Here is a 22904-nt window from a genome sequence, read left to right on the forward strand (position 1 = left end):
ATATATGCGTTTGGCGAGAGTCATCCGTGTAGCCTAAGGCCGCATTTATGTGTTTTCTGTAAGTCATCGGCCTGGACTAAGGGCGCACATATGCGTTTGTCGATTTTTTCAATCAATATGCAGTTATTTTCGTGCAAAATTAATACAGGGGCACTCGTTAGTAATTTGCCTTCCTTAGGTAGCGGTTGGGCAATATTAGGGTCATAAAAATCCCCGGGAATTTCCGAAACGGAAATCCCATTTTATGTCCCACTCTTTAACCAATTAGACTTCAAAATAATTACCTGCACTGTCACCTTCTCGCGACTCAAAGCACTCAAAACGACTCAGTCAGCAGTATCGTCTTATACAAGACGATATTATACAATTTATTACTATAATTTATTACTGTTTGCGCCTTGAATAGTCACTTCAGTGTGGCAAAAAAGTATTCCGCCCCCAGCGATGGTCAGCGATAGCCGCGCTCCGTCCCTACGAACCGTTTCGGCCAGGAGTATTCAGAGCTCAAAAGGTTAATACTTAGCCGACCGCACGCGCCACAGAGACCTGTACAGTTTCCACCGCGCTCGGGAAAGCCAAACTGCGCTGTCCACCGCGCATTTTTCTGAGGTAGCACGGACTGAATTTCGCTATTTGAAATCGAAAACGTCCGAAAATTATTTATGTGATCAATTATATCTTACGGTAACAATTTCGTTCAACGATTTCACATATTGCTTATACAAAATTCGAATTTAAAAGTTTATAATAATCATTTTTTAATGGTTATTCAAAAAGTATAGTTAATAGAGTGAGAAAATTAAGGACAGTAAAGATGACGGATAAATCACGTAACTCAAATATGGAACAAAAAAGCAGTAATATATCGTGATGTTCAGGCATTGTGTTGATGCATGCAGTTCGACCATATGCTTCAGTTCAACTCTAATATCATCTTCTGTCCAATCATCGACGCCATTGACAATAACATTTGATTCCGAGTCATCGACGGAATCATCTTCCGATTCACTCGAAAGGATTCGTCGATTAGTCTGATATATGGGAACGATGGTGCTATTATTGTCGTGAACTTTTCACAATCACTTACCAGTAGATCAATGTCTTCAGAACAGTCTGATAGTGTGTCCATAAACAACTCATCACTTGAATTGTCACTCATGTTTCTGGACATTTTTAGGGATATTTTTTCTATACTTCGTTTCACACCACTTGTTGAGAGTCTCAGCAAGGAGCTTAGCTTCTACACTAATATTTGCAAGTTGAGCGGAGTCTTATATATTCGAAAAAGTCGTGAGAGTGAGGTGTAGGTAGCATTTCGATTTCTAATGGGTGTGGTGTTGGTGTGCATTTTATTATGTGTTGTACTCTATAGAAATAAGAAGTTCTACAGAGAAAGAAGCGTTCCTCAGGTCAAAGTGGTAGATCTACCCGATCGATCGGCTAAGTGTTCTAATAAAATAATCTTATGGCTGGTGGAGGCACCTTCGAAAATCCCGAACATAAAGAACCGTAATAATGGGCAATAAAAGACTTCAAAAATTAGTGCATGTTATTATAATTATGTCGTACTCTATAGAAATAAGAAGTTCTACAGAGAAAGAAGCGTTCCTCAGGTCAAAGTGGTAGATCTACCCGATCGATCGGCTAAGTGTTCTAATAAAATAATCTTATGGCTGGTGGAGGCACCTTCGAAAATCCCGAACATAAAGAACCGTAATAATGGGCAATAAAAGACTTCAAAAATTAGTGCATGTTATTATAATTATGTCGTACTCTATAGAAATAAGAAGTTCTACAGAGAAAGAAGCGTTCCTCAGGTCAAAGTGGTAGATCTACCCGATTGATCGGCTAAGTGTTCTAATAAAATAATCTTATGGCTGGTGGAGGCACCTTCGAAAATCCCGAACATAAAGAACCGTAATAATGGGCAATAAAAGACTTCAAAAATTAGTGCATGTTATTATAATTATGTCGTACTCTATAGAAATAAGAAGCTCTACAGAGAAAGAAGCGTTCCTCAGGTCAAAATGGTAGATCTACCCGATCGGTCGGCTACCGACTAGCTTGGAAATGGGTAGATCTACCCGATCGGTCGGCCACCGACTAGCTTGGAAATGGGCAGATCTACCCGATCGGTCGGCTAAGTGTTAAAACGGGTAAATATTGATTCCGACTACGTTAGGTATGCTCGACGATGGTGGCGGAGCACTTGGTGTCCGATCTCCTGGAGCACTCGAACCTGCAGGAGCTGAACGGGTCCGAGAAGCAGTTCGAGGTCGAGACGGAGAGGCTGAACAGCAGACTGGAACACGCTCGAGCGAACAACGCGGTCCTCGCTCTGACCTTGCACGAGAGCAAGGCGCAATGCGACAGGTATTGCTCTGCTTCTCGAATAACGTGGACCACGTGTAAGATCGCGGTGTATCTCATTCTTTTCAGATTGAGCCTACTGGTAGGAAAGTACGAGTCGAACGCCACTGCGTTGCGTCTAGCTCTTTCCTACAGCGACCGAACGATCGAGGCCTACGATGTTCTCGTGGCGTTGTTGGAGAGCGAGATCGCTTTGTCCACGGAGAGGAACAGCATCACGATCGACAACAGGAGGGCGGCCGAGCACGTGGCCTATCATGTTTTAAACAAGCTGGAGAACGAGTGCGTGAACAGCCTGAACGCGCCGTGGGAGGACAGCATAGTTTTGTCCGATGAGTAAGTGGCGCGACCTTTGCGGTCGTGGATTCCGAGTTCGATCTGTGATTAACCCTTTCGGTACGAGCGCCGGATATATCCGGCATCCATCTAGTCACCTGTGTGGCCGAGCGCCGGATATATCCGGCATCCATCCGATGACCAATATGGACGAGTGCCGAATACATCTGGCATCCATGTAAGCCATATTTCTGTAGGCCCTTTACAGGATGTTTACAGGAAACATTTAAAGAAAGATTTAGAAACGGATTAAGCACAGTCATTACTTAACGCTTAAGAAAATCTTCGTACAAAAGTGGACCGACCCTGCGTTATGTGCGCATTTTCGGCGCGGCACCCCGTACAGTGGGAAGTGTCACGGCGGACAACGTGCTCGTACCGAATGGGTTAAATTATCGTCGAGAACGCATTAAATGCTTTTGTGCATCGTTAGGAACGAGGTGGCGTGGAGCGTGGAAGACGAGCAGAGGCTCAGGAGACACATCAGCCAATTAAAAGGGGACCGCGCGATGGTCAGATCGACCGCAGTGGAATTGGAGAGCGTCCACGCGGAGCCTCTGAACTCGAAGAACACGATCTCGCTCGCGGAGGCCAGGAAACTGGACTTGGAGACCGCAGTGTTGATGCAGGTTCGTCCCCCGGTTTGTCTTTCACTCCGGCGAGTTTCTCCGACGGATAAATACAGAGATCGGGTATAATGATCACGCAGGAATTGATGGCCATGCGGGAGGACAAAGCTGAGTTGCGGGCAAGAGTTTTCCTACTGGAGAAGGAACGGGCTACCATTGAATTAAAATTAAACGCCCGCGACACGCAAATCGCGGCCCAACACGCTGCCATTGAGCACCTTCAGGGTCAGCTGAACGACACGGAGGCCATGCTGGCAATGGCTACGAATAAAGTATGAATGCGACCGTCGTTTCATCCTTGGACCTTCCAGTGTCCGGGACTGTTTCGATCCATCACGTGCTTCTTTACGTTCAGATGTATTTAGTAACGTTGATTGCAGGATCGCAGTCTGAGTGATAACGAAAGCGAAGGCATAGAGTCAGAGCTGATAGAGGCGCTGGGCCGTGAAGCTAGGCTGAAAGAACGTTTGCAGGAATTAGTATCGACCTTGGATAAAGTTAACAAGAATTCGGAACTCAGGCATCAACAGTCCGCCGAGCTTGTAAACGATTTGAAGAGAGCCAATGGGTAATTGAATTTGACGCGGCATTGGGATAGATTATGTAATTTCTGACGGTGTGTATGATTTTAGAGCACTGGTGCAAACTCTAGAAAAATCCAAGAAGAAGTACCAGTCTAGATTAAAGAAGCTGGAGCAGCAAATGTTGGGCATGGTTGAAAGGCATGCTACACAGGTACAAATAATGTAGTATAGAGGATGATGTAGAGGACATTGAAAATAAGCACCAGAATCGTGTAGGGATAATCATAAAAGTTACTTTATTACAGTTTCATACACTCCTCTAATTTATGTATGTTACATTTTGTTTGTGACTTTCGTCACCGCTTGATTATCCTCTGAAGCTTGTAACTTTGGTTTCTGGAAGTAAAAATTATATATGGACGATGCCTTCATTCGTTGAAGCACAATAATACCAAAACATCAGTATCGTACAATACTAATTCAATCATGAATACGTACAAGTTTCTGCAATAATGCTTTGCGAGTTTTTTAAGTGTTAGCATTCTGCGCTCGCGATCTTATCTCGTTTCGTAATCTTTCTTGAACTGCCTCTTCGATCCGTTTTTTCTTGTATGTATTGTAAAAGTTAACCTCTCCTCCAGCGTGCCAGTGTATCATAGTATACTCCAACAAACCACCAGCGACAAAGAATATTGGTAAGAAACGAAAGTTACCGAGAAATTTCCCAGGCACTTTGTTGTGTATCCATTTTATAATTCTTCTTCTTATACCCATTCGTTGCACAGTATTCACAGCCTCGCGAAATCACAACCTTTCTCATCTGGTGGACGCCATCTTGGTTCTCTTCGATTAATACTTCTACGCCGACGCGTTTCGCCAACGTCGAACACGGTCACACTAAAATTAAGATTACTTGAACAAAGAGCAAATTTTATTTGCTGAAAAGAAAGCAAATCATTTCCTGAACATTTTAAGCTAATTTGATTCTTTTTTCGTCTATATATTCATTCAAAATAAATAAGAACAGTACTCCAGTTTCGATTAGTACTTCTACGCTGACGCAATTCTCCCACGTTGCATTGGTTACATTAAAGTCAAGATTAATTAATTCACTATGGTTTAAGGCCAAATTTTATTTACCAGAAAGAAGAAATCATTTTTGGATATTTTAAGCTAATTACATTCTTCTTTGATCCATGCATATTTATCTGAAATTAATTCGAACAAGTTATCTCGAGTTGGAACTTTTAAAACTTCCATAATATATGAAACAAAATTTTTGGAACGAGTTCATCCAGTATTATGGAAAAAGAATCTATTATTGTTTGACAATACATTAATTTTTAGGTGAACTTATTGAAACAACGGATAACATTGCTAGAGGAGGAAGCTGCGGGATACAAAACGAGTTTACCGCTTCAATCCCAAAGCTCCGGGGCCAGCGAGACGTCGTTATGACAATTTAGTGACTAATGGAAACTGTTCGACGCCAGTTCAAGGAACGAGTATTTTTTACTATCTTTCCTGACGTAATAGAACGTTCGAAACTGAGATGAAATTTACGTATTTTTTTACACGGATAGTTGGCCGAGAATAACGCTTGATTATTCGCTTTGTAATTCTATAAAGGACAAAAAAAAACACGTGTAGTGGCTATCCTAATGGATTTCAATTTCTAAGCTAGGTTTTACGCGGATCTGCTAACTGAGATACAGCAATGCAAGCAAACTATATAAGAAAGTCCTCCAGGTATACTGTGAAATATAAATAATTGTTACTTGATACTATATGTCATTTATAGACAGTGATATTCATCTTGTACATATGTATATTTCAAGCATTAAAGAAAAGCGTGATACGTGTAAACTATGATGAAATAAATTGTGCTTTATTAAATTCCCTACTGTTTTTCATTACCCACGGAATCCCGAATAAAATTTTTAATATAGAACGAAATACTTCATTCGCATTAGGTTCAGTGCAAGAGTATATGTGAACATAACTGTTCAATTTTTAATATCTAATTTATTATACTATTTACAGATTTCAATGCGGCTTCATTTCTGATCCAATTCCGCAAGTCTCCTCTTATATTCCTCTTCTATTAGATCGTCCAGATCTTTTAGAGGTTCATATTTTTTATGAACATACTGCGAGCCAGCAAGCATCGATATGACAGCCAATGTTAGGAAAGCATAATGTCGAAACTGTGTTGAGGCGTACATATTATCACTGTTGCAAATATATGGTCTTAATTCTTTAATCACTAATTACGTTGTGCTGACGTTTCTTCGACTGTATCTTCTAAACGGCAACTAAGTTTTTGTAACCTCCGAAGAGATATAAATTTTTGAACTTGCAGCAAATTATTTCAACTAAATACACTGAACGAATTACTGTTCCATCAATATGACTGTTTTTTTATTAATTCCGTACATTTCACAGCATATGAGGATAATTTCTTCAGTACAGTAACTAGCAGTAGTTAGCATCCAACATGACCAAACATTGCCATGTTGGTACAGTCACATTCAAAATTCTGCGCAAACTCGCTACCACTGTACAGTCCACTAGAAGAGTTGAAGGCAAAGTTTAATTTCAAACGATATACATACATATATTTAAATATTTATATCAAACACACTTATCAATCTGTACATGTCCATTTATACAATTTCGCAGATTCTTTAATCGTCTTGATCTTGTTGAGTCATCTCTGTTGCCATAACTTCCGTAGCACTTTTTCCTGGAATGTCAGGTTCTTCCTCTCCTGGGACATCATTAATTTCAACAGCCTCCAATTTATTCACTATGGATTTCTGTATTTCTTCCTCTAAATGAACGCAAGCCTGTTCAATTTCATAATTCTTCGACACCAGTCCCACCCACTGGGCTTCTAATGCTCTCAGCTTCTCCCCTCCTTGAGTTTGCATAGACTTTCTTTGCCAATTGACCTCCTGAATCTTTTTTCTCAGGGACTGGAGTTGCTTTTGTGCTTGGCCCACTAATTGAACTAAAATCTCCAGATACGATTTCCAAGCTTCGCATCCATATTCCATCATTAATTCAAGATTACAAATTCTGTGGAAATTTAAAGCATCTCAACTGTAATTAAAATTAATAATTGCAGCGCATACAACGGTTATACCTAGTAGCTTGGTGTTCCAGTTGCGCGCTACTGTTCTCCACACTTTCGTTCCAAGCAGCAAGATCGTTCATCTTGCCTGGAGGTGGAGGAGGCAACTCATAACGTTTCATGCTGAGTACTTCCATGGGCAAACGGTTTTGCATTCGCTCAAATTCATGTTTCATCACGTCCGTTTCAAAAGCGTTTATATTCAATGACGATAAATGCTCTAGGTAATTCTTCGTTGGTCTATATCGCCGCGTCTCTTCTTCGACCATCGCCAAGGCCTGAAATATTCATCGGTTTAGCGACATTAGACTAACAAACATTGGAAGAAAATATAAACAATATAACCTAAAAATAATTCCGACATTACACTAATCAATTAAAGAAAATATACTCACTGCTTCTCTAACACCGGGCTCATCGTATCCTTGATCGATGTAAGGTAACGCATCTACGATTACTTCTCCTGCCATTTAAAAAATACTGAGAAATTCAGAGACTTTAGTCTCATGTAATTTCGTGTCAACAAAAATAAGGACGCGAAGTAAAGACTCGAAGCATTTAGTTCCCAGCTTCATCACGCCGAACCGATGCGTTAGCATGCAGAAATAGAATCGAAGACTTCAGATAAATCTGCGATGGAAACAATACGTAGAATTGATCTTGAAGTTTTTGAAAAATGACGCGCTAGTACGAGTCTGGTAAATTAAACTGAATGAATAACAACGAAAATAAAAAGCTTGCTTTACCAAGAATTAACAATGGCATTCAAAGGAACCGCCACACATGGCGACAGTGGCGCCGACGTGGCGAAATTTCAAAGCTTAGTTAGGGTTCGTACAGCGCCAAAGCACGTAGTGGCAAAACGCTTAAACTGTTGGGCAACGTGACCGACGGAGCAAAAGAAATTAGATGCTAGTGCTGCCACTGATGGCAATTCTTGGAACTACAGCTACGAGGTCCGTACAGCGCCAATTGGAGCAGTGGCAAAACGCCGAAACTGCTATCCAAAATTACCAACAGTCGAATTTGGCGAACAATTTGGGCATTTTGCCACCACCCTAATTGACGCTGTACAGACCCCCTAATTGTAGTTCCAAATGTTGCCACCAGTGGCAGCACTAACGACTTTTTCGCGGTTTATTTGAAGTATATGGCTGCGTACAAATGCAACCCCTACGAAATAAAGCGAAACAGAACGAAACGCAACGAAGGGTATTTTCCACAAAAAATGGAGAACGGAATACGAGATTTGGGGCAACTTTTAATGTACAAATGTTTCGAAGAATGTTTACATCGGACACATTATTTTACTTGAAATCGTATCGAGGGCTTGCAGTAGAAATTAAGCATACGAGATACTCGGTTCTTGCTAACAGGTCCGAAGTCACGAACAATCGGTAATGTTACACACGGTATTATAATGTTGTGGGACATTAGACAAAAAAGCCTATAAAATCTCTTTAATTACGTAGTAATTTGTCGAAACTAAAGCTCACACGTATTTTAAATCTGCGGCAGCAACTTCGTCTGTCGAAAATAAAAGAAATCTTTTTCATCCACAAGTATTAATCTCTTCAGCGCCGAGTTATAACAATTAATAATTAACTTCATCATTAGCCTTCTCAAATATTTAATTTCTACGTTCCGAACGATATAAGCAATGCTTCATAGTTCTCACTTCACCCCCAACTGCGAGAACAGACATTAATTAAGCGGAAACTATAACAATCCATAATAAAAAAAAAGATAAAACAAAATAATAATATCAATATCAACAAAATCAATAATAAATATAATATAATATAATAATCAATATATACAAAATAATAATATAATCCATAATAAAACAAAATCAAAGAACAACAAATCCATCCATTAACAGCTACAAACATTTTCATCTTCCCTAGATCAAAAACCTTGTCAAAACTCGTTCAAAACATTATGCTTGCTGTAAAAACAAGATCAAAGAACAACGCGTTAATCCATTATCAACTACAATCATTCTCATTTTCCCTTCGTCGAAATCTGATCAAAACTCGTTGAAAACATCATGCTCGCTGGATAGAACGAGGCCACGAATCATCAGCTAGCATAACACATCTTCGTATCATTTACACCTGCCCTCTCGAAGCCATTTCCCCGAAGTGCCCTCGAGAACCAGCCGGTGAACTTGAATCCGCGACATTGGCCAGCCCGTGTCTCGAAATTGCATGTCCCATCCGTTATCATTTTTCCAGGTGTCCCGACGCCAGCCAGTTACCTGTTTCGCCTGCGAACGGCCGCGAGCCGTCTCTGAAAAAAATGATTTGTTTCACCTGGTCCAGTCGGTCGGTGTGCTCTTGCGCGGCCGGCGAAGGACCTGCGCACGTGTCGCCCGGCCTGGCCAGCCGTGCGGGATCAATAATTCCCAGGGTATAAAAGATCCTGTCCCCGTAACGTGGCCACCTCTTTGAGTTCCGGTGATCGGTGTGTCGCGGCACCTCGGGCTCGAACGTGTTCAGTGGCACCTTCGGTTTTCCATTCGGTTGTTCGGTTCCATCGGAGAGAAAGAGGGTATACGAGCAGGTAGCCTCGGTTAAGTGACTAGTCGTAAGCCCACCACACCACCACACCACCAGCACCAGCTGGTGTTTAGCGTATAAGTTTCTCACAGAAAAAAGAAAAGACACCCACGGACGATCTCGGCGGGAGCCTACACACTCCGTCGTCACGATCGTCACGATCGTCCCGAAGCGACGGAACGACGCCTCGACGGAGTCGACGGGCTCCACTTCCGGCGTCGCGTCTCTCTATCTCTCTCGATCTCTCGTTTACCATCACTCTTTACTCTCTCTCTCCCTCTCTCTCATCGATGCGATCGATGGGATCGATGCGGTCAATATATCAGAGACTCGGAACACCGACGATCGACGATCCGCCGATTTCCACGGTCCCGCAACCGGCGTCCATTAAGGATTCAAACGATGCACCGTAGAAAGTGCAGCCGCACGTGGCACGTAACACCTGGAAAAATCGCGCACCCGCGCCGCTCTCCTCGCCGGTAGAATTTGCACTTTCACCCGGCGGAACGCCGGACAGACGATCCTCGGTGCACGCGGCCCTGTTCGAATCGCGTTGGAAAACCGGCCAACCCCTGCCGGTCTTTCTCTCTCTCTCTCTCTCTTCGTGCCTCCTCGCCGATATCGTCCGTGGCGAACAAAAACATATATAAAAAAAAAAGCAAAATAAGACAACGCAACCGACTTCGTGTCAGATGTAAAAAGATGAACTTCTTACGAGATTTGCATACATCCACGAGACTGACGGCTTAAGGATTTATACACTTCTCTTCTTGCTATAAACACCCTCTCTGTTCTTTGTTTATTTTCGTTTGAAACTCTTCCACAACTCCCAGTTCGCTCTCTGACATTCTATTGTCCCCACCAACCCCCCCTTCTTCTTGTGTTCTCCACACGGGACAAAACCGTGTGGCATGGTGTAGGCCTCCTGGGGATCCCCGCCATGTAAAAAAACGGGAACGCGTCCCGGCACAGTACCCCTAGGGTGACGCGGAAACCTGTGCCAGCAGCTTCGCCTTCGTGTTTGCCCTTCGTCTTCGGCCTCATCCCCTTCCGGCTTTCGGCCTCGAGAGACCTTCATCCGGTCGGCGAAGATCTCCGACCGGCCCGTTTCGTATTCCCGGTTCTCCGCTACGCCACGGAGAAATCCTGATCCCCGGCCTTTCTGCACCCAACAACCCGGGGGAGTTATTCCGGTTGATTCGTCACATTTTTATCGCCGCGTTAATCCTCTCTCGGTTCAACCCTTCCCGAATAATCGCCACTTCTGCGTACTCGCGTGTTTATCGGTTGCTCGCGCGTTTCGCTTGTCGTTTCGGAATTGTCGTTTGTGCGCGGCGACAATCGGTTCGCAGATACGTTGCGAGGCTGTCGGACCTCGGGATGAAAATAAGGCAACGAGATAGCTTAACCCTTTGCGCTCGAAGTCGTTTTAATTCTGAATTCGAAATCATTTTTCCGACTTACAGGATATCCACTTTGTACGAGTCAAGTGCATTTTATGTATACGACATTTTGAATTTTGGGGCTCGTGCAACGATCACGATTTCAATCGTTCTTAACCTTTTAGGCACGACGCGCCACTATAGTGGCTTTCGCGGATGTCATCTCTCTGGACGACGCGCCACTGTAGTGGCTTACTCTAGTAGCTCACTCGGTCATCGTTTGAATCAAATAATCGTCTTCGTATGCATTGTTTCACACTTCTTTTGTCTTCGCATCGATTTACAATATACAGACTTATCTTAACAATATAACTGTATCCTAACAATATACAGACAGAATATGCAGACACTCTGTACAGTACATATCAGACTCTGCCGCTCAGAGAAATAGCCTTGCGCAGAATTCAGCCGTACCTGAAAGGTTCAAATATAAACAAATTCGATAATGTCGAAATTACTCCGAAACGTTGTGTAACAATTTTAAGTTGTGAGTCACCAGTCGAGTGCAAAGGATTAACCAGTTAAGTGTGTTTGACGACTATATCCGTCATGGAGATGTGACAGAATTTTGTGTCATGACGATTATGCCCGTCGTTCGTAAGATTTTGTTACAATTTGATATTTAAATTGTAATTCTGGCGAAAACTAAATTACATTCGTATAACTTTTAATATGTTTAAAATGTTCAGAGGTCAAGACGAAACGAAACAAACAAATGAAAATTATAGATAATTTGAGTCGGATTCATCGCTTCATCGTTACATTCGTATAAATTTTAATATGTTTAAAATGTTCAGAGGTCAAGTCGGATTCATCGCTTGATCGTTCGATCCACACACTGGTGGGCGCTTTGCAAAGAGATCGCCATAGTTAATTGGTTAATAGTGCTACGAGACGATTTGATCTCACGACGCGTTCCGATCGGTCCCAAGAATGGCTTCGCTTTCACCGAAATGTTCAAACGACTCGACTCAACGAGATAGCTTAACCCTTTGCACTCGAAGCCGTTTCAACTCTGAATTCAAAATCATTTTTGCGACTTACAGGATATCTATTTTATACGAGTCAAGTGCATTTTTTGTATATGACATTGAATTTTGGGACTCGTGCAACGATTACGATTTCAATCGTTCTTAAAATATAAACGAATTCGATAATGTCGAAATTACTCCGAAACGTTGCATAACAATTTTAAGTTGTGAGTCACCAGAGTCGAGTGCAAAGGATTAACCAGTTAAGTGTGTTTGACGACTATATCCGTCATGGAGATGTGGCAGAATTTTGTGTCGTGACGATTATGCCCGTCGTTCGTAAGATTTTGTTACAATTTGATATTTAAATTGTAATTCTGGCGAAAACTAAATTACATTCGTAACTTTTAATATGTTTAAAATGTTCAGAGATCAAGACGAAACGAAACAAAAACAAATGAAAATTATAGATAATTTGAGTCGGATTTATCGCTTGATCGTTTGATCCACACACTGGTGGTGGGCGCTTTGCAAAGAGATCGCCATAGTTAATTGGTTAATAGTGCTACGAGACGATTTGATCTCACGACGCGTTCCGATCGGTCCCAAGAATGGCTTCGCTTTCACCGAAATGTTCAAACGACTCGACTCAACGAGATAGCTTAACCCTTTGCACTCGAAGCCGTTTCAACTCTGAATTCAAAATCATTTTTCCGACTTACAGGATATCTATTTTATACGAGTCAAGTGCATTTTTTGTATATGACATTGAATTTTGGGACTCGTGCAACGATTACGATTTCAATCGTTCTTAAAATATAAACGAATTCGATAATGTCGAAATTACTCCGAAACGTTGCATAACAATTTTAAGTTGTGAGTCACCAGTCGAGTGCAAAGGATTAACCAGTTAAGTGTGTTTGACGACTATATCCGTCCTGGAGATGTGGCAGAATTTTGTGTCGTGACGATTGTGCTCGTCGTTTGTAAGATTTTGTTACAATTTGATATTTAAATTGTAATTCTGGCGAAAACTAAATTACATTCGTAACTTTTAATATGTTTAAAATGTTCAGAGGTCAAGACGAAACGAAACAAACAAATGAAAATTATAGATAATTTGAGTCGGATTCATCGCTTCATCGTTACATTCGTATAAATTTTAATATGTTTAAAATGTTCAAAGGTCAAGTCGGATTCATCGCTTGATCGTTCGATCCACACACTGGTGGGCGCTTTGCAAAGAGATCGCCATAGTTAATTGGTTAATAGTGCTACGAGACGATTTGATCTCACGACGCGTTCCGATCGGTCCCAAGAATGCCTTCGCTTTCACCGAAATGTTCAAACGACTCGACTCAACGAGATAGCTTAACCCTTTGCACTCGAAGCCGTTTCAACTCTGAATTCGAAATCATTTTTTCGACTTACAGGATATCCATTTTATACGAGTCAAGTGCATTTTATGTATATGACATTGAATTTTGGGACTCGTGCAACGATTACGATTTCAATCGTTCTTAAAATATAAACGAATTCGATAATGTCGAAATTACTCCGAAACGTTGCATAACAATTTTAAGTTGTGAGTCACCAGTCGAGTGCAAAGGATTAACCAGTTAAGTGTGTTTGACGACTATATCCGTCATGGAGATGTGACAGAATTTTGTGTCATGACGATTATGCCCGTCGTTTGTAAGATTTTGTTACAATTTGATATTTAAATTGTAATTCTGGCGAAAACTAAATTACATTCGTAACTTTTAATATGTTTAAAATGTTCAGAGGTCAAGACGAAACGAAACAAACAAATGAAAATTACAAATAATTTGAGTCGAATTCATCGCTTGATCGTTCGATTCACACACTGGATCAGTTTGATCGCCACAGTTAACTGATCAACAGTGCTACGAAACGATTCGATCTCACGACGCGTTCCGATCGGTCCCAAGAATGCCTTCGCTTTCGCCGAAATGTTCAAACGACTCGACCGAGTCACCATAAACGCCCGGATCGTACGACAAACCGCAGATACATCCTCCAGTCCCATGATTAATCCGTGAATCACGACGATTCCGCCCGAATTCGTAATAGCGCGTGGTTCGGGGGGCGATCGGCGCCGCGGACGCGATTAACCTGGAAGCCATTTTGAAACCTGTGGAATGACATTAACCGAGAAACCGTTTCCCCCTAAACAACTGGCCGCCGCGTTTCACCGGGGGAACTTCATAAACGCGGAACACTTTAAACACCGTAATCCCGATTTCCCCTTAAACACGAACGATTGAAATCCCCGCGGTAAAGAACAGGGCCGCGCGCTCGCGCGCTCGTGAGCGGTAAAATATCAATCGTAAAACGCGGCACACAATGTAGAAACTCGGCTCGCGCGATCGGATATTCCGCGCATACTTCGCGCTCGGTTTTCCCTATCGCGATTAAAAGAGGAGCGCGCGCGAGCGCGAGCGCGTATCGATTGTGCGGCGCCGGTTGCGCGGAATTTCACTTTAATGGGAGAAATTTGTACCTGTTAACCATTAAACCGTTCTCGCCCCATTTCTTGGCCGGCGCACGCCGGCCGATAACGATCGTTGTTCGCTGGAAAGTTTGATTAAAAGCTGGCCGCGGGAACCGCCGAGTGATTCATTGTTCTTGGAAGCGTGCGCGTCACCGTGTTCACGGTGTCCATCGGTGATACAGTGCGACTCCTGGGCCCGATCTACGGCACCCTTCGCTGCCGCAGCGTTAATCTTTGAACGGGCGACTTCTCGGAGTCTCGGGACCGATCGGCCGAGAACCTTTCGTTTTTCTCACGGGACAAAGCAATCGCGCTTTATGGCATCGCGGTCGTCGCTAATGCCGCTCGGTCAACGCCGAATCTGTCTCGCGCATCGAAAGTGACGAATGTGTGTTGCAACGTAAGAACGAGAGGACCGAATTCGTTTAGGCTTCATTTGCTCTTTTTATCGCAGTGATGGCTTGGATTCGAAAATTGTTTCAAACATTTACTTAGGAAAGAGTCTTTAGAGTTTCAGCAATTTTTAAATACAAGATGCGGAAGCGATTGTTTCGACCGGCTTTTGGTAGATTTAGGGTGAAAGTCGAACGACTGAGAAGTTCAAATTCAATCGGGATTGCTCGAGATTTCGTTTAAAGAAGACGCGAATTGGTGAAACACACTTTTTTTGAAACCAACGAGAAAAGCAGAGAAGCAAGTCGCCATTGGTTTAACATTGAATCCACCGATTCGTAGAAGTTACTAATTTGTTTATAAGAACGATGTGCTTATTTTGACCTACTGTCATTTTTACTAGAACGTTCGCTTCGATTAAAGAGTCTCTTCAATCATTTTCCACGATTGAGAGTTCTTATAAGTGAGTTCTTATAATTTAAATATAATTTAAATGTAATAATAATTTATGTACAATTTGAATATAATTTAAATATAATGATAATTGGAATATAATTTAAATATAATAATAATTTGAATATGATTTTAATATAATAATAATTTGAATATGATTTTAATATAATAATAATTTGAATATGATTTTAATATAATAATAATTTGAATATGATTTTAATATAATAATAATTTGAATATAATTTAAATATAATAATAATTTGAATATGATTTTAATATAATAATAATTTGAATATGATTTTAATATAATAATAATTTGAATATATGATTTTAATATAATAAGAATTTGAATATAATTTAAATATAATAATAATTTGAATATAATTTAAATATAATAATAATTTGAATATGATTTTAATATAATAATAATTTGAATATGATTTTAATATAATAATAATTTGAATATGATTTTAATATAATAATAATTTGAATATAATTTAAATATAATAATAATTTGAATATAATTTAAATATAATTTAAATATAACAATAATATGAATATAATTTAAATATAATTTAAATATAACTTAAATATACTAACAATTTAAATATAATTTAAATATAATTTAAATATAACTTAAATATACTAACAATTTAAATATAATTTAAATATAATTTAAGCATAATTGTTCTCATAAAACAACTTTGAAACAAAAAAAATATGTGAAATCGGTCGTTGCGACCGGCTCGGTGGGCTCAGTGTTGAGACGAATCTGGTCGCAGTGCAGTGATTCCTGGAAACATTGAAATAATATGGGATCCAGGTGACAGGAATAATGGTTAGCGGCGGCGTGGTCCAGTGAAGCAACGGTGAAACGGGTTTCGATTGTCCTAAAACAGTTCCGTTGTCGGCGTCCCGACGCGACGGTAAAAGTCCGTGAACCGCGTCTCCGGTTCATCCGACGGCGAACAACGCGTCGCGGCACGCCGGCGAAAGGCGCTTCCCTTTTGTTCGGGGGAAAAGAAAACCGATGGATTTTCTCCTTGGTAATATCGCTGAGTGTTTCCCTCCTTCTTCCGGTTCCTCGGGGGAGATCGATGGGAACCAGCGTTGAATCCCGTCTTCCTCCCGCCGCAATCACCCAGATGTACTTTGGATATTGAGTCTTCCGCTCCGCGTTGTTTGCCGAGGAGCGTTATTGAATTGCCTCGCCGATGGGAAAATAAGGATCGAGCTGCGCTCTCTCGCGAGCCGCCGCCCGGCCTGTTCATCCTGCGGTTGCATACGGTTGTCGAAGAGTTTAGCTACTCGAGGCGGCCTGTTAATCCTTCGCCGACTTGAATTTCTCGGGCGCCGGGAACCGAGAGCGAGCATCGCGAAGATTTCACACTAAACCTACCGCGGGGTCAAAGTGACCGCTTTCTTATTTTGCAATTCTGCAAAGTTCCGAGACTCTTTTCCTGGAAAACGCTTGAATAAGTTATATTATTGGAGCAAGTTTTATGATAAAAACTTTATAAATTCCAAATAAATTCGGTCTTCTCACTTTTGTGAAGCAGAACATGCCAGTTAGTATTACTGCTTGGTAGATTTAGTGTTAAAGAATAGCAGAGATGAACGATATACAATAAACTTTGAAATAAGGTTAACCCTTTGCACTCGAGTGGTGAGTTTGAGGCACCACTAAAATTTGTTACATCACGTTTTAACATAATTTTTACATCAATAAAGTTTAGATGTTGATGATGAACAAAGTTTAGTACATGCCAGTTAGTATTACTGCTTGGTAGATTTAGTGTTAAAGAATAGCAGAGATGAACGATATACAATAAACTTTGAAATAAGGTTAACCCTTTGCACTCGAGTGGCGACTCTGAGGCACCACTGAAATTTGTTACATCACGTTTTAACATAATTTTTACATCAACAAAGTTTTGATGTTGATGATTAACAAAGTTTAGTACATGCCAGTTAGTATTACTGCTTGGTAGATTTAGTGTTAAAGAATAGCAGAGATGAACGATATACAATAAACTTTGAAATAAGGTTAACCCTTTGCACTCGAGTGGTGACTTTGAGGCACCACTAAAATTTGTTACATCACGTTTTGACATAATTTTTACATCAATAAAGTTTAGATGTTGATGATGAACAAAGTTTAGTATATGCCAGTTAGTATTACTGCTTGGTAGATTTAGTGTTAAAGAATAGCAGAGATGAACGGTACACGGTAAACCTTGAAATAAGGTTAACCCTTTGCACTCGAGTGGCGACTCTGAGGCACCACTGAAATTTGTTACATCACGTTTTAACATAATTTTTACATCAACAAAGTTTAGATTTAAAAAATTGTTAAGAGTGTAATTGTTACGTGACTCCCAAGAGTCAATTTCATATGCATAAAATGCAGTTTTGCATTTTGCATAAAATAAAAACACTATAAGTTAGAAAAACGTTTTTATATTTACAGCTAAAATAGCTTCGAGTGCAAAGGATTGAAATAACGTTGATGTAATCTTGACATAATACTCGGCTTGTACACAAAAGTAGAGAATTTGGGAAAAGAAGATACGATTATTCGAGCTTTGAACCTCGTTTTTATAGTCACCGATTGTCAACAACTATAAAAATGAGCCGCGAGGCTCGAATAATAATAAATAATTGTACCTTCTCTTCCAAAACTTCCATTTTTTTTTGTTTGGAAAAGCTGAGCGTCAATTACGGAGAATTTACTGCGCCTTGATACATTGACAATATACAGGGTGTCGCAAAAATATCTCGCAATACAGAAATTGCGGGCTTCCGAGGTCATTCGAACTTTTTCCTTAGCGAAAATGCAATCCACGACTTTTTGTTTATAAATTATTAACCAGAAACACTGACCGATAAGAGGCGAGCCATTTTAGTTCTAAATCCAAAATAGCTTTTCCGATTTATAGTATTATCATTTTACATGATTTCTTGCATTTTATACGTATGAAATCGAGTCTTGTCACTCGCATGTAAACTGTGAATTTTATGCATTTATAACAACGATGAAAAACGGTGAAAATATTGAAAGAGTTTAAAGACATCTATGTATTATCCTCAGCCCATTGAAATTATTAAATAAACAAAGAAATTATTTCACTAGTCTTTGTCAGAATTGATGAAGAGAAGTTTCGTTTTGCAGAAAGATCCGCAGTCCACTCTTACAACAATGTTAACAGTTTCTTAATATATTAACAAATTCAACAATGTACATATTATTTTGAAACGTGCTATAATAATTTTTAATGCTGACTCACAGAGTCGCCACTCGACTGCGAAGGGTTAATCCTTGTTCGAAAAGCTTTCCTAGCATTAAATGATTCTAAATTAAATTAAATTGAATTAAATTAAACGATTTCCCAGCAGAAATTAGTTGCCAAGCTCCTCGCTGCATTTGCAGAGCGAAGTATTTGCAGTGAGACATTATTACCAAAATGTTGGCCATATATTTTAGAGCGGGCCCATTTTAGGAAAGATTCCGATGTTCCGAAAGATCGGAAGATCGGAACGGCCGAGCCACTTATCTCGAAAGCGGTGCGCCTTTGCCGTGCAGAATGAAACAGTGTCAAAGTTAAATGTTGATATTACCAAGTCCTTATTCAGGATTCTAATTTATCTTGACTGGAGGCAATGGCGCAGCCCATCCCAGCTGCCAGAATTGCACAGCGGCAGTTAGCATCGCGGCGCGATGCGGCGCGCCGGTTTCTCTCTCTCTCTCTCTTTCTCACACAGGAGGGTGGGGTCCGCGAATAATAGTGATTTCAGAGAAAGTATCCAGCGGTTTCTACGGATCTAACGATCCAGAATCCCGTGGGTATTAAAGGAAGACATTGGGTCAGGCCGATCGCCGGATCGAGGCCTCCTAATATTTCACGCGGCGCGATTCAATTTGCAGTGGCCGCGTATCCAATTTGTAACGTTCCGCGAGGCGTGAGAAGGCGAAACCGCAGCGCGCCGGCAGCGAGTTGCCGGTGCAGTTGCAGTTGCAGTTCGGCGCAGCGCGGCGCGGCGCGCATTAGCCGACGCGAGAGAAAAAGAATCTATTGATTATTGCAAAACGACCGGGTAATATCTCTCGCCGCCTACTTACCTACTTAGAGAGGCCTCCGCGGTTTTCGAGGCTGCCTCGAAAAACTGAGTCGACGGAGCCCCTCTTCGCTCGAGCACCGCCATCCGTTGCCAGCCACGATATATGTTTATATATACATATATATAATGGCCTTTTATCGGCTTCGCGGCCGAACGTTAGGCGAGCCGCCCCGGGGAGCAGATTTTTCGCGGCGGCTGGAAAACTCGATTTCGAACGAGCCCGGAGCACGACGAGAAATACAATGGCGGAAGCGCGGACGTGTTCTCCGACGATGCGCAACCCTAACTGTTCCGTTGTATGACGGAATCCTCATAAATTACACTTGGACGAAACAACCGAAATTCCAGACCACCCGTAGTAAGCAATTTCGTTAAAAGCCGTTCCGTCCTCTGCTCGAGTATTTCCTTTATGATCCACAGTTGGTCACCAAACGTCATTTCCCAGTCGTTTTTTTTTATGGTATGCATGTTCCACCGAGAAAATGCATTTTCCGGACTATTGTTTGCTACGGCTAATTCTTGGGACACTCGGATTCTTCGTGCGCGTCACCCGAGTTTGGGGCGATCACTTTCATAATTTTGCAAACCAATCAGTCAGGATGACCGTTTCCCTCACTCCTCGCAAGAATTGAATAATCCACGAATCCGACTATCTCAATTTTAGAACACACCCACGCCGAGTTTACCTCCGAGAACACACAACACACAACAGGCAGTCTACCATCAACCCGAACACAAAATAGTTTATTCGCTAAAAAATCTACTCCGAATCGGTGTTAAGTTCAATATTCAAATATATTACAAGTTAACCCCTTAACGCGCAGAAACGTATTAACACGGGCGTGCAAAACCGGCCAAAATGTGCAGACCCGTATATATACGGTCGGCGTCGCAACTTATGTCGCTAAAATGTTCAGATTCGAATATATCCGGGCAGTAAAAATAACTTAATAAAAACCAAGGAAAACATTCAATTTATTGATATTCATCGTGTAATTCTGTATTGTAAGCTGTAAAGTTTGTTTATTTGGGATTATAAAATATGGCCTTTTAGGGTGACACTTATAAGCATCTCTGACCTGGTAATTGTTTCTATCTATCTATATCCATTATTGCGTATCTAATTAGCGTTGGCATTTTTGTGAGTTTTGTTATGACTAATTTATTTATTACTCTCCAGTTATCTCCGATCTCTTTCTATTTTTTGCTTATTCAGGAATAAAATATGCACTTTTAGGATGGCACTTATGAACATTTAGTGTATTATTCGTGAGCAAGTCGTGAAGTAAAGTAGACGTTATCAAAGTGAATTTCTTCAAAGACAATTGTTTTTTATTTTTTACAAATATTATTAGTGTCAACATATAAAAACGTTTTTGTTTTATGGTGTATTTTTATAGAGAGTAAATTGGATTTTTAGTGTATAAAAGGTATGTTTTCTAATGTTGAAATAAGGAATGTTGGGCTATGTGCTGCACTTTGTTTTGAAATTTACCATACAAAAGAAAATTTTGAATAGTTTTAGTTTATTATATATTTTTCAGCTAATAAATATTATTATTATATTATTACAAATTTAGGTAAAATTAAATATTTTTCAGTTTTTTTTTCCGTCTCCTCCTTCCCCTTCAAAATAGTAACTGGTAATTGAAAAACAGTACAATGGGTACAAAATTCGATCTGCAATGCGATTCAATATTCACTATAATTATTTATCCACTATTTTTAGTGAATTTTTAGTAATTTTTGCATTTTTTTTACATATTTATTGAAATTAAGGTCCAAATATGTATTTTCTTAGATAAAAAGAATTGATTTTTTTTGGTCGGTTTTTTTTTTAAATTGTGCATTAAGGGGTTAAAGAAAAAAGAAAAGAAACACAGCTTATTATCCCTATCATCTTAAGAAATCGTAGGGAACCGCGTATAACAAATACGCGGAAAAACACTAACCGTGGCCTATTTCCTATCTATTGTCCGCCGAATTCGACTCGGTGATCTATTGGCAATTAACGGGATTTTTCGAACGATAAATGACAGGCTTCGTACGTAGATACGATCGATCGTTTTTCCACGAACAGAGGAAAGTAAAATGTCCAGCGTGGCAACGGTTATTTATACCGGCGTTCATTTTTCTTTGTTTTTTTTTTCTCTATAAGTAACGTTTTATTCCCCGAGTACGCGTAATCGACGTACGAAGAAGCTAACTTTGAAGTAATCCGATGTAAAAAAACGGCCACACACACAGCCGCGATTTTATAGATTGTTTATCAGCCGGCACGGGCCCGAGCCGAGTCCCATTAAAAAGATGTTCGCACAGATCGTTTCTCTTCTGGCGACTTGGAATTGCCACTAACTCCTATACCGTGGAAGTTTATGGTAGTTTTAAGACTTCGGAATTGCTTTACAGCCTTGTCCTTAGAATCATCGAGCAGGGTTTATGCGGATCAAGCCTGAACGAGAGGATCGCTCGTCCACGGAGAATTTATTAGACGAGGAATATTGAATCGCTCGCGGTCGCGCGCGACGACGACGCGACGACAATTTTTGCAATCGCAACGCAAACGCGTCGCGAGGTGAAACGATGCGCGCCGCGGGACCCGGCCGAGACACGGAGGATTAGGGTCAAGTGTATTAGATTTTGAAGCAATCGGCAGAGCCGCGTCGAGCGCCCATCAACGATACGGGACGTTGCGCCAGCTCTTTGAGACGGCAACCAAACTGTGTACGGTGCTCGCCCCTTTAATCCGAGCCCCGATCGACTATTATTAGGCGAAATCGCATTGTCTCCGGCGGAGGTGGCCGTGTAATCGGCCCGGGGAGCGCTAATGGAACTCTCGAGAACGCCCCCACGAAATCGAGCCCGTCCCATGGAACCCGGGGAGGATCTCGCGAGCGCAACCTGCAACGGCGATTCATCGTCCGCGGAGGGTTGCAGTCACGCGATGCATCGACGCCGAAGCCGAACGGACCCCCTGGACGAGTCGAATATGCTAATCCCTTTCAGTGGAATCGTCTGTTCGTCGTCTGGCGTCCGAATGCGCCATACATTCGGGCGAGCGGCTCTGGGACGCTGATCGAGCGACGCCAGCTCCAGGATGCTCGCTTCTGGCGCTGACAGCGTGCAGAAATTTGCGAACATGGTTCGAACGCGTTTGAAATAGTCTACTAAGTTTTGTAATAATATCTCGTACAATTTGTCCAAGAAAAATTCGCGAATAGCAGCTTGAAACCTATCGACGACTGCGAAAGTACGAAGTACCATTTTCTCTGTCAACGAACAATCGTCGCAATTTCCAAGATAACAGTGTAAAACATTTTGTGAATATAGTTCAAATATATCTCAGAACGTTTGCAAAGTTCCGCAACAATATCTCGAGAGGTTTATTAAACAAAAATCCCGAAACTGCACCCTCAAACGCACCTACATCTTCGAATGACCACTCGAAGTACCGT

The 22904-nt window shown here is 41.1% G+C and overlaps 3 protein-coding genes and 1 long non-coding RNA gene across 8 annotated transcripts in view; 2 read left to right on the top strand and 2 right to left on the bottom strand.

The window, feature by feature from the left end:
- The window catches only part of LOC117228188 (colorectal mutant cancer protein), an 87594-nt gene extending 81839 nt beyond the window's left edge, over positions 1–5755 (top strand). For both annotated transcript variants that reach the window (XM_033483909.2, XM_033483914.2), the window contains exons 8-14: positions 2183–2373; positions 2440–2706; positions 3140–3335; positions 3416–3607; positions 3716–3903; positions 3968–4070; positions 5207–5755. In XM_033483909.2, coding sequence (XP_033339800.1) covers positions 2183–2373; positions 2440–2706; positions 3140–3335; positions 3416–3607; positions 3716–3903; positions 3968–4070; positions 5207–5317 — 1248 coding nt within the window. In that variant the 3' untranslated portion in view covers positions 5318–5755. The remainder of the gene's footprint in view (positions 1–2182; positions 2374–2439; positions 2707–3139; positions 3336–3415; positions 3608–3715; positions 3904–3967; positions 4071–5206) is intronic.
- Positions 4133–6042, bottom strand: LOC117228227 (ubiquinol-cytochrome c reductase complex assembly factor 5). Of its 3 annotated transcripts, none has more exons than XM_076526553.1 (3): positions 5901–6042; positions 4358–4756; positions 4133–4255 (listed from the first exon to the last, which is right to left on the bottom strand). In XM_076526553.1, exon 2 carries the CDS (start codon positions 4631–4633, stop codon positions 4388–4390), a length of 246 nt encoding a protein of 81 aa, XP_076382668.1. In that variant the 5' UTR covers positions 4634–4756; positions 5901–6042; the 3' UTR covers positions 4133–4255; positions 4358–4387. The 3 variants fall into 3 exon arrangements, with proteins under 3 accessions (XP_076382668.1, XP_076382669.1, XP_033339829.1); XM_076526554.1 differs by lacking the exon at positions 5901–6042 and adding an exon at positions 4890–5043; XM_033483938.2 differs by lacking the exon at positions 5901–6042 and having other exon boundaries at positions 4358–5042.
- A 210-nt stretch (positions 6043–6252) lies between these two features.
- BCAS2 (BCAS2 pre-mRNA processing factor) lies at positions 6253–7700 on the bottom strand. 2 transcript variants are annotated; one of them, XM_033483929.2, is made up of 4 exons: positions 7391–7700; positions 7008–7273; positions 6504–6940; positions 6253–6429 (listed from the first exon to the last, which is right to left on the bottom strand). In XM_033483929.2, the coding sequence occupies exons 1-3, from the start codon at positions 7463–7465 to the stop codon at positions 6547–6549; spliced, it is 735 nt and encodes a 244-aa protein (XP_033339820.1). In that variant the 5' UTR covers positions 7466–7700; the 3' UTR covers positions 6253–6429; positions 6504–6546. The 2 variants fall into 2 exon arrangements, with proteins under 2 accessions (XP_033339820.1, XP_033339813.1); XM_033483922.2 differs by having other exon boundaries at positions 6253–6940.
- A 1637-nt stretch (positions 7701–9337) lies between these two features.
- On the top strand, positions 9338–22821 carry LOC117228480 (uncharacterized). Its single transcript, XR_013034865.1, has 2 exons — positions 9338–9560; positions 21859–22821. It is a non-coding gene; the product is annotated as an uncharacterized LOC117228480 (long non-coding RNA).
- The last annotated feature ends 83 nt before the right edge of the window (positions 22822–22904 follow it).

Source organism: Megalopta genalis, chromosome 15, assembly GCF_051020955.1.
Source record: "Megalopta genalis isolate 19385.01 chromosome 15, iyMegGena1_principal, whole genome shotgun sequence".
In the NCBI taxonomy this organism is placed as follows: Eukaryota; Metazoa; Arthropoda; class Insecta; order Hymenoptera; family Halictidae; genus Megalopta; species Megalopta genalis.

Excerpts from the sequence above, each read along its gene's own strand:
- LOC117228227 (XM_076526553.1), bottom strand. The coding sequence starts at position 4,633 with ATGGGTATAAGAAGAAGAATTATAAAATGGATACACAACAAAGTGCCT.
- BCAS2 (XM_033483929.2), bottom strand. The coding sequence starts at position 7,465 with ATGGCAGGAGAAGTAATCGTAGATGCGTTACCTTACATCGATCAAGGA. Across the intron at positions 7,274-7,390 it reads AGCCCGGTGTTAGAGAAGCA|GCCTTGGCGATGGTCGAAGA; the intron begins GTGAGTATATTT and ends TGAATATTTCAG. Across the intron at positions 6,941-7,007 it reads CTGGAACACCAAGCTACTAG|AATTTGTAATCTTGAATTAA; the intron begins GTATAACCGTTG and ends AAATTTCCACAG.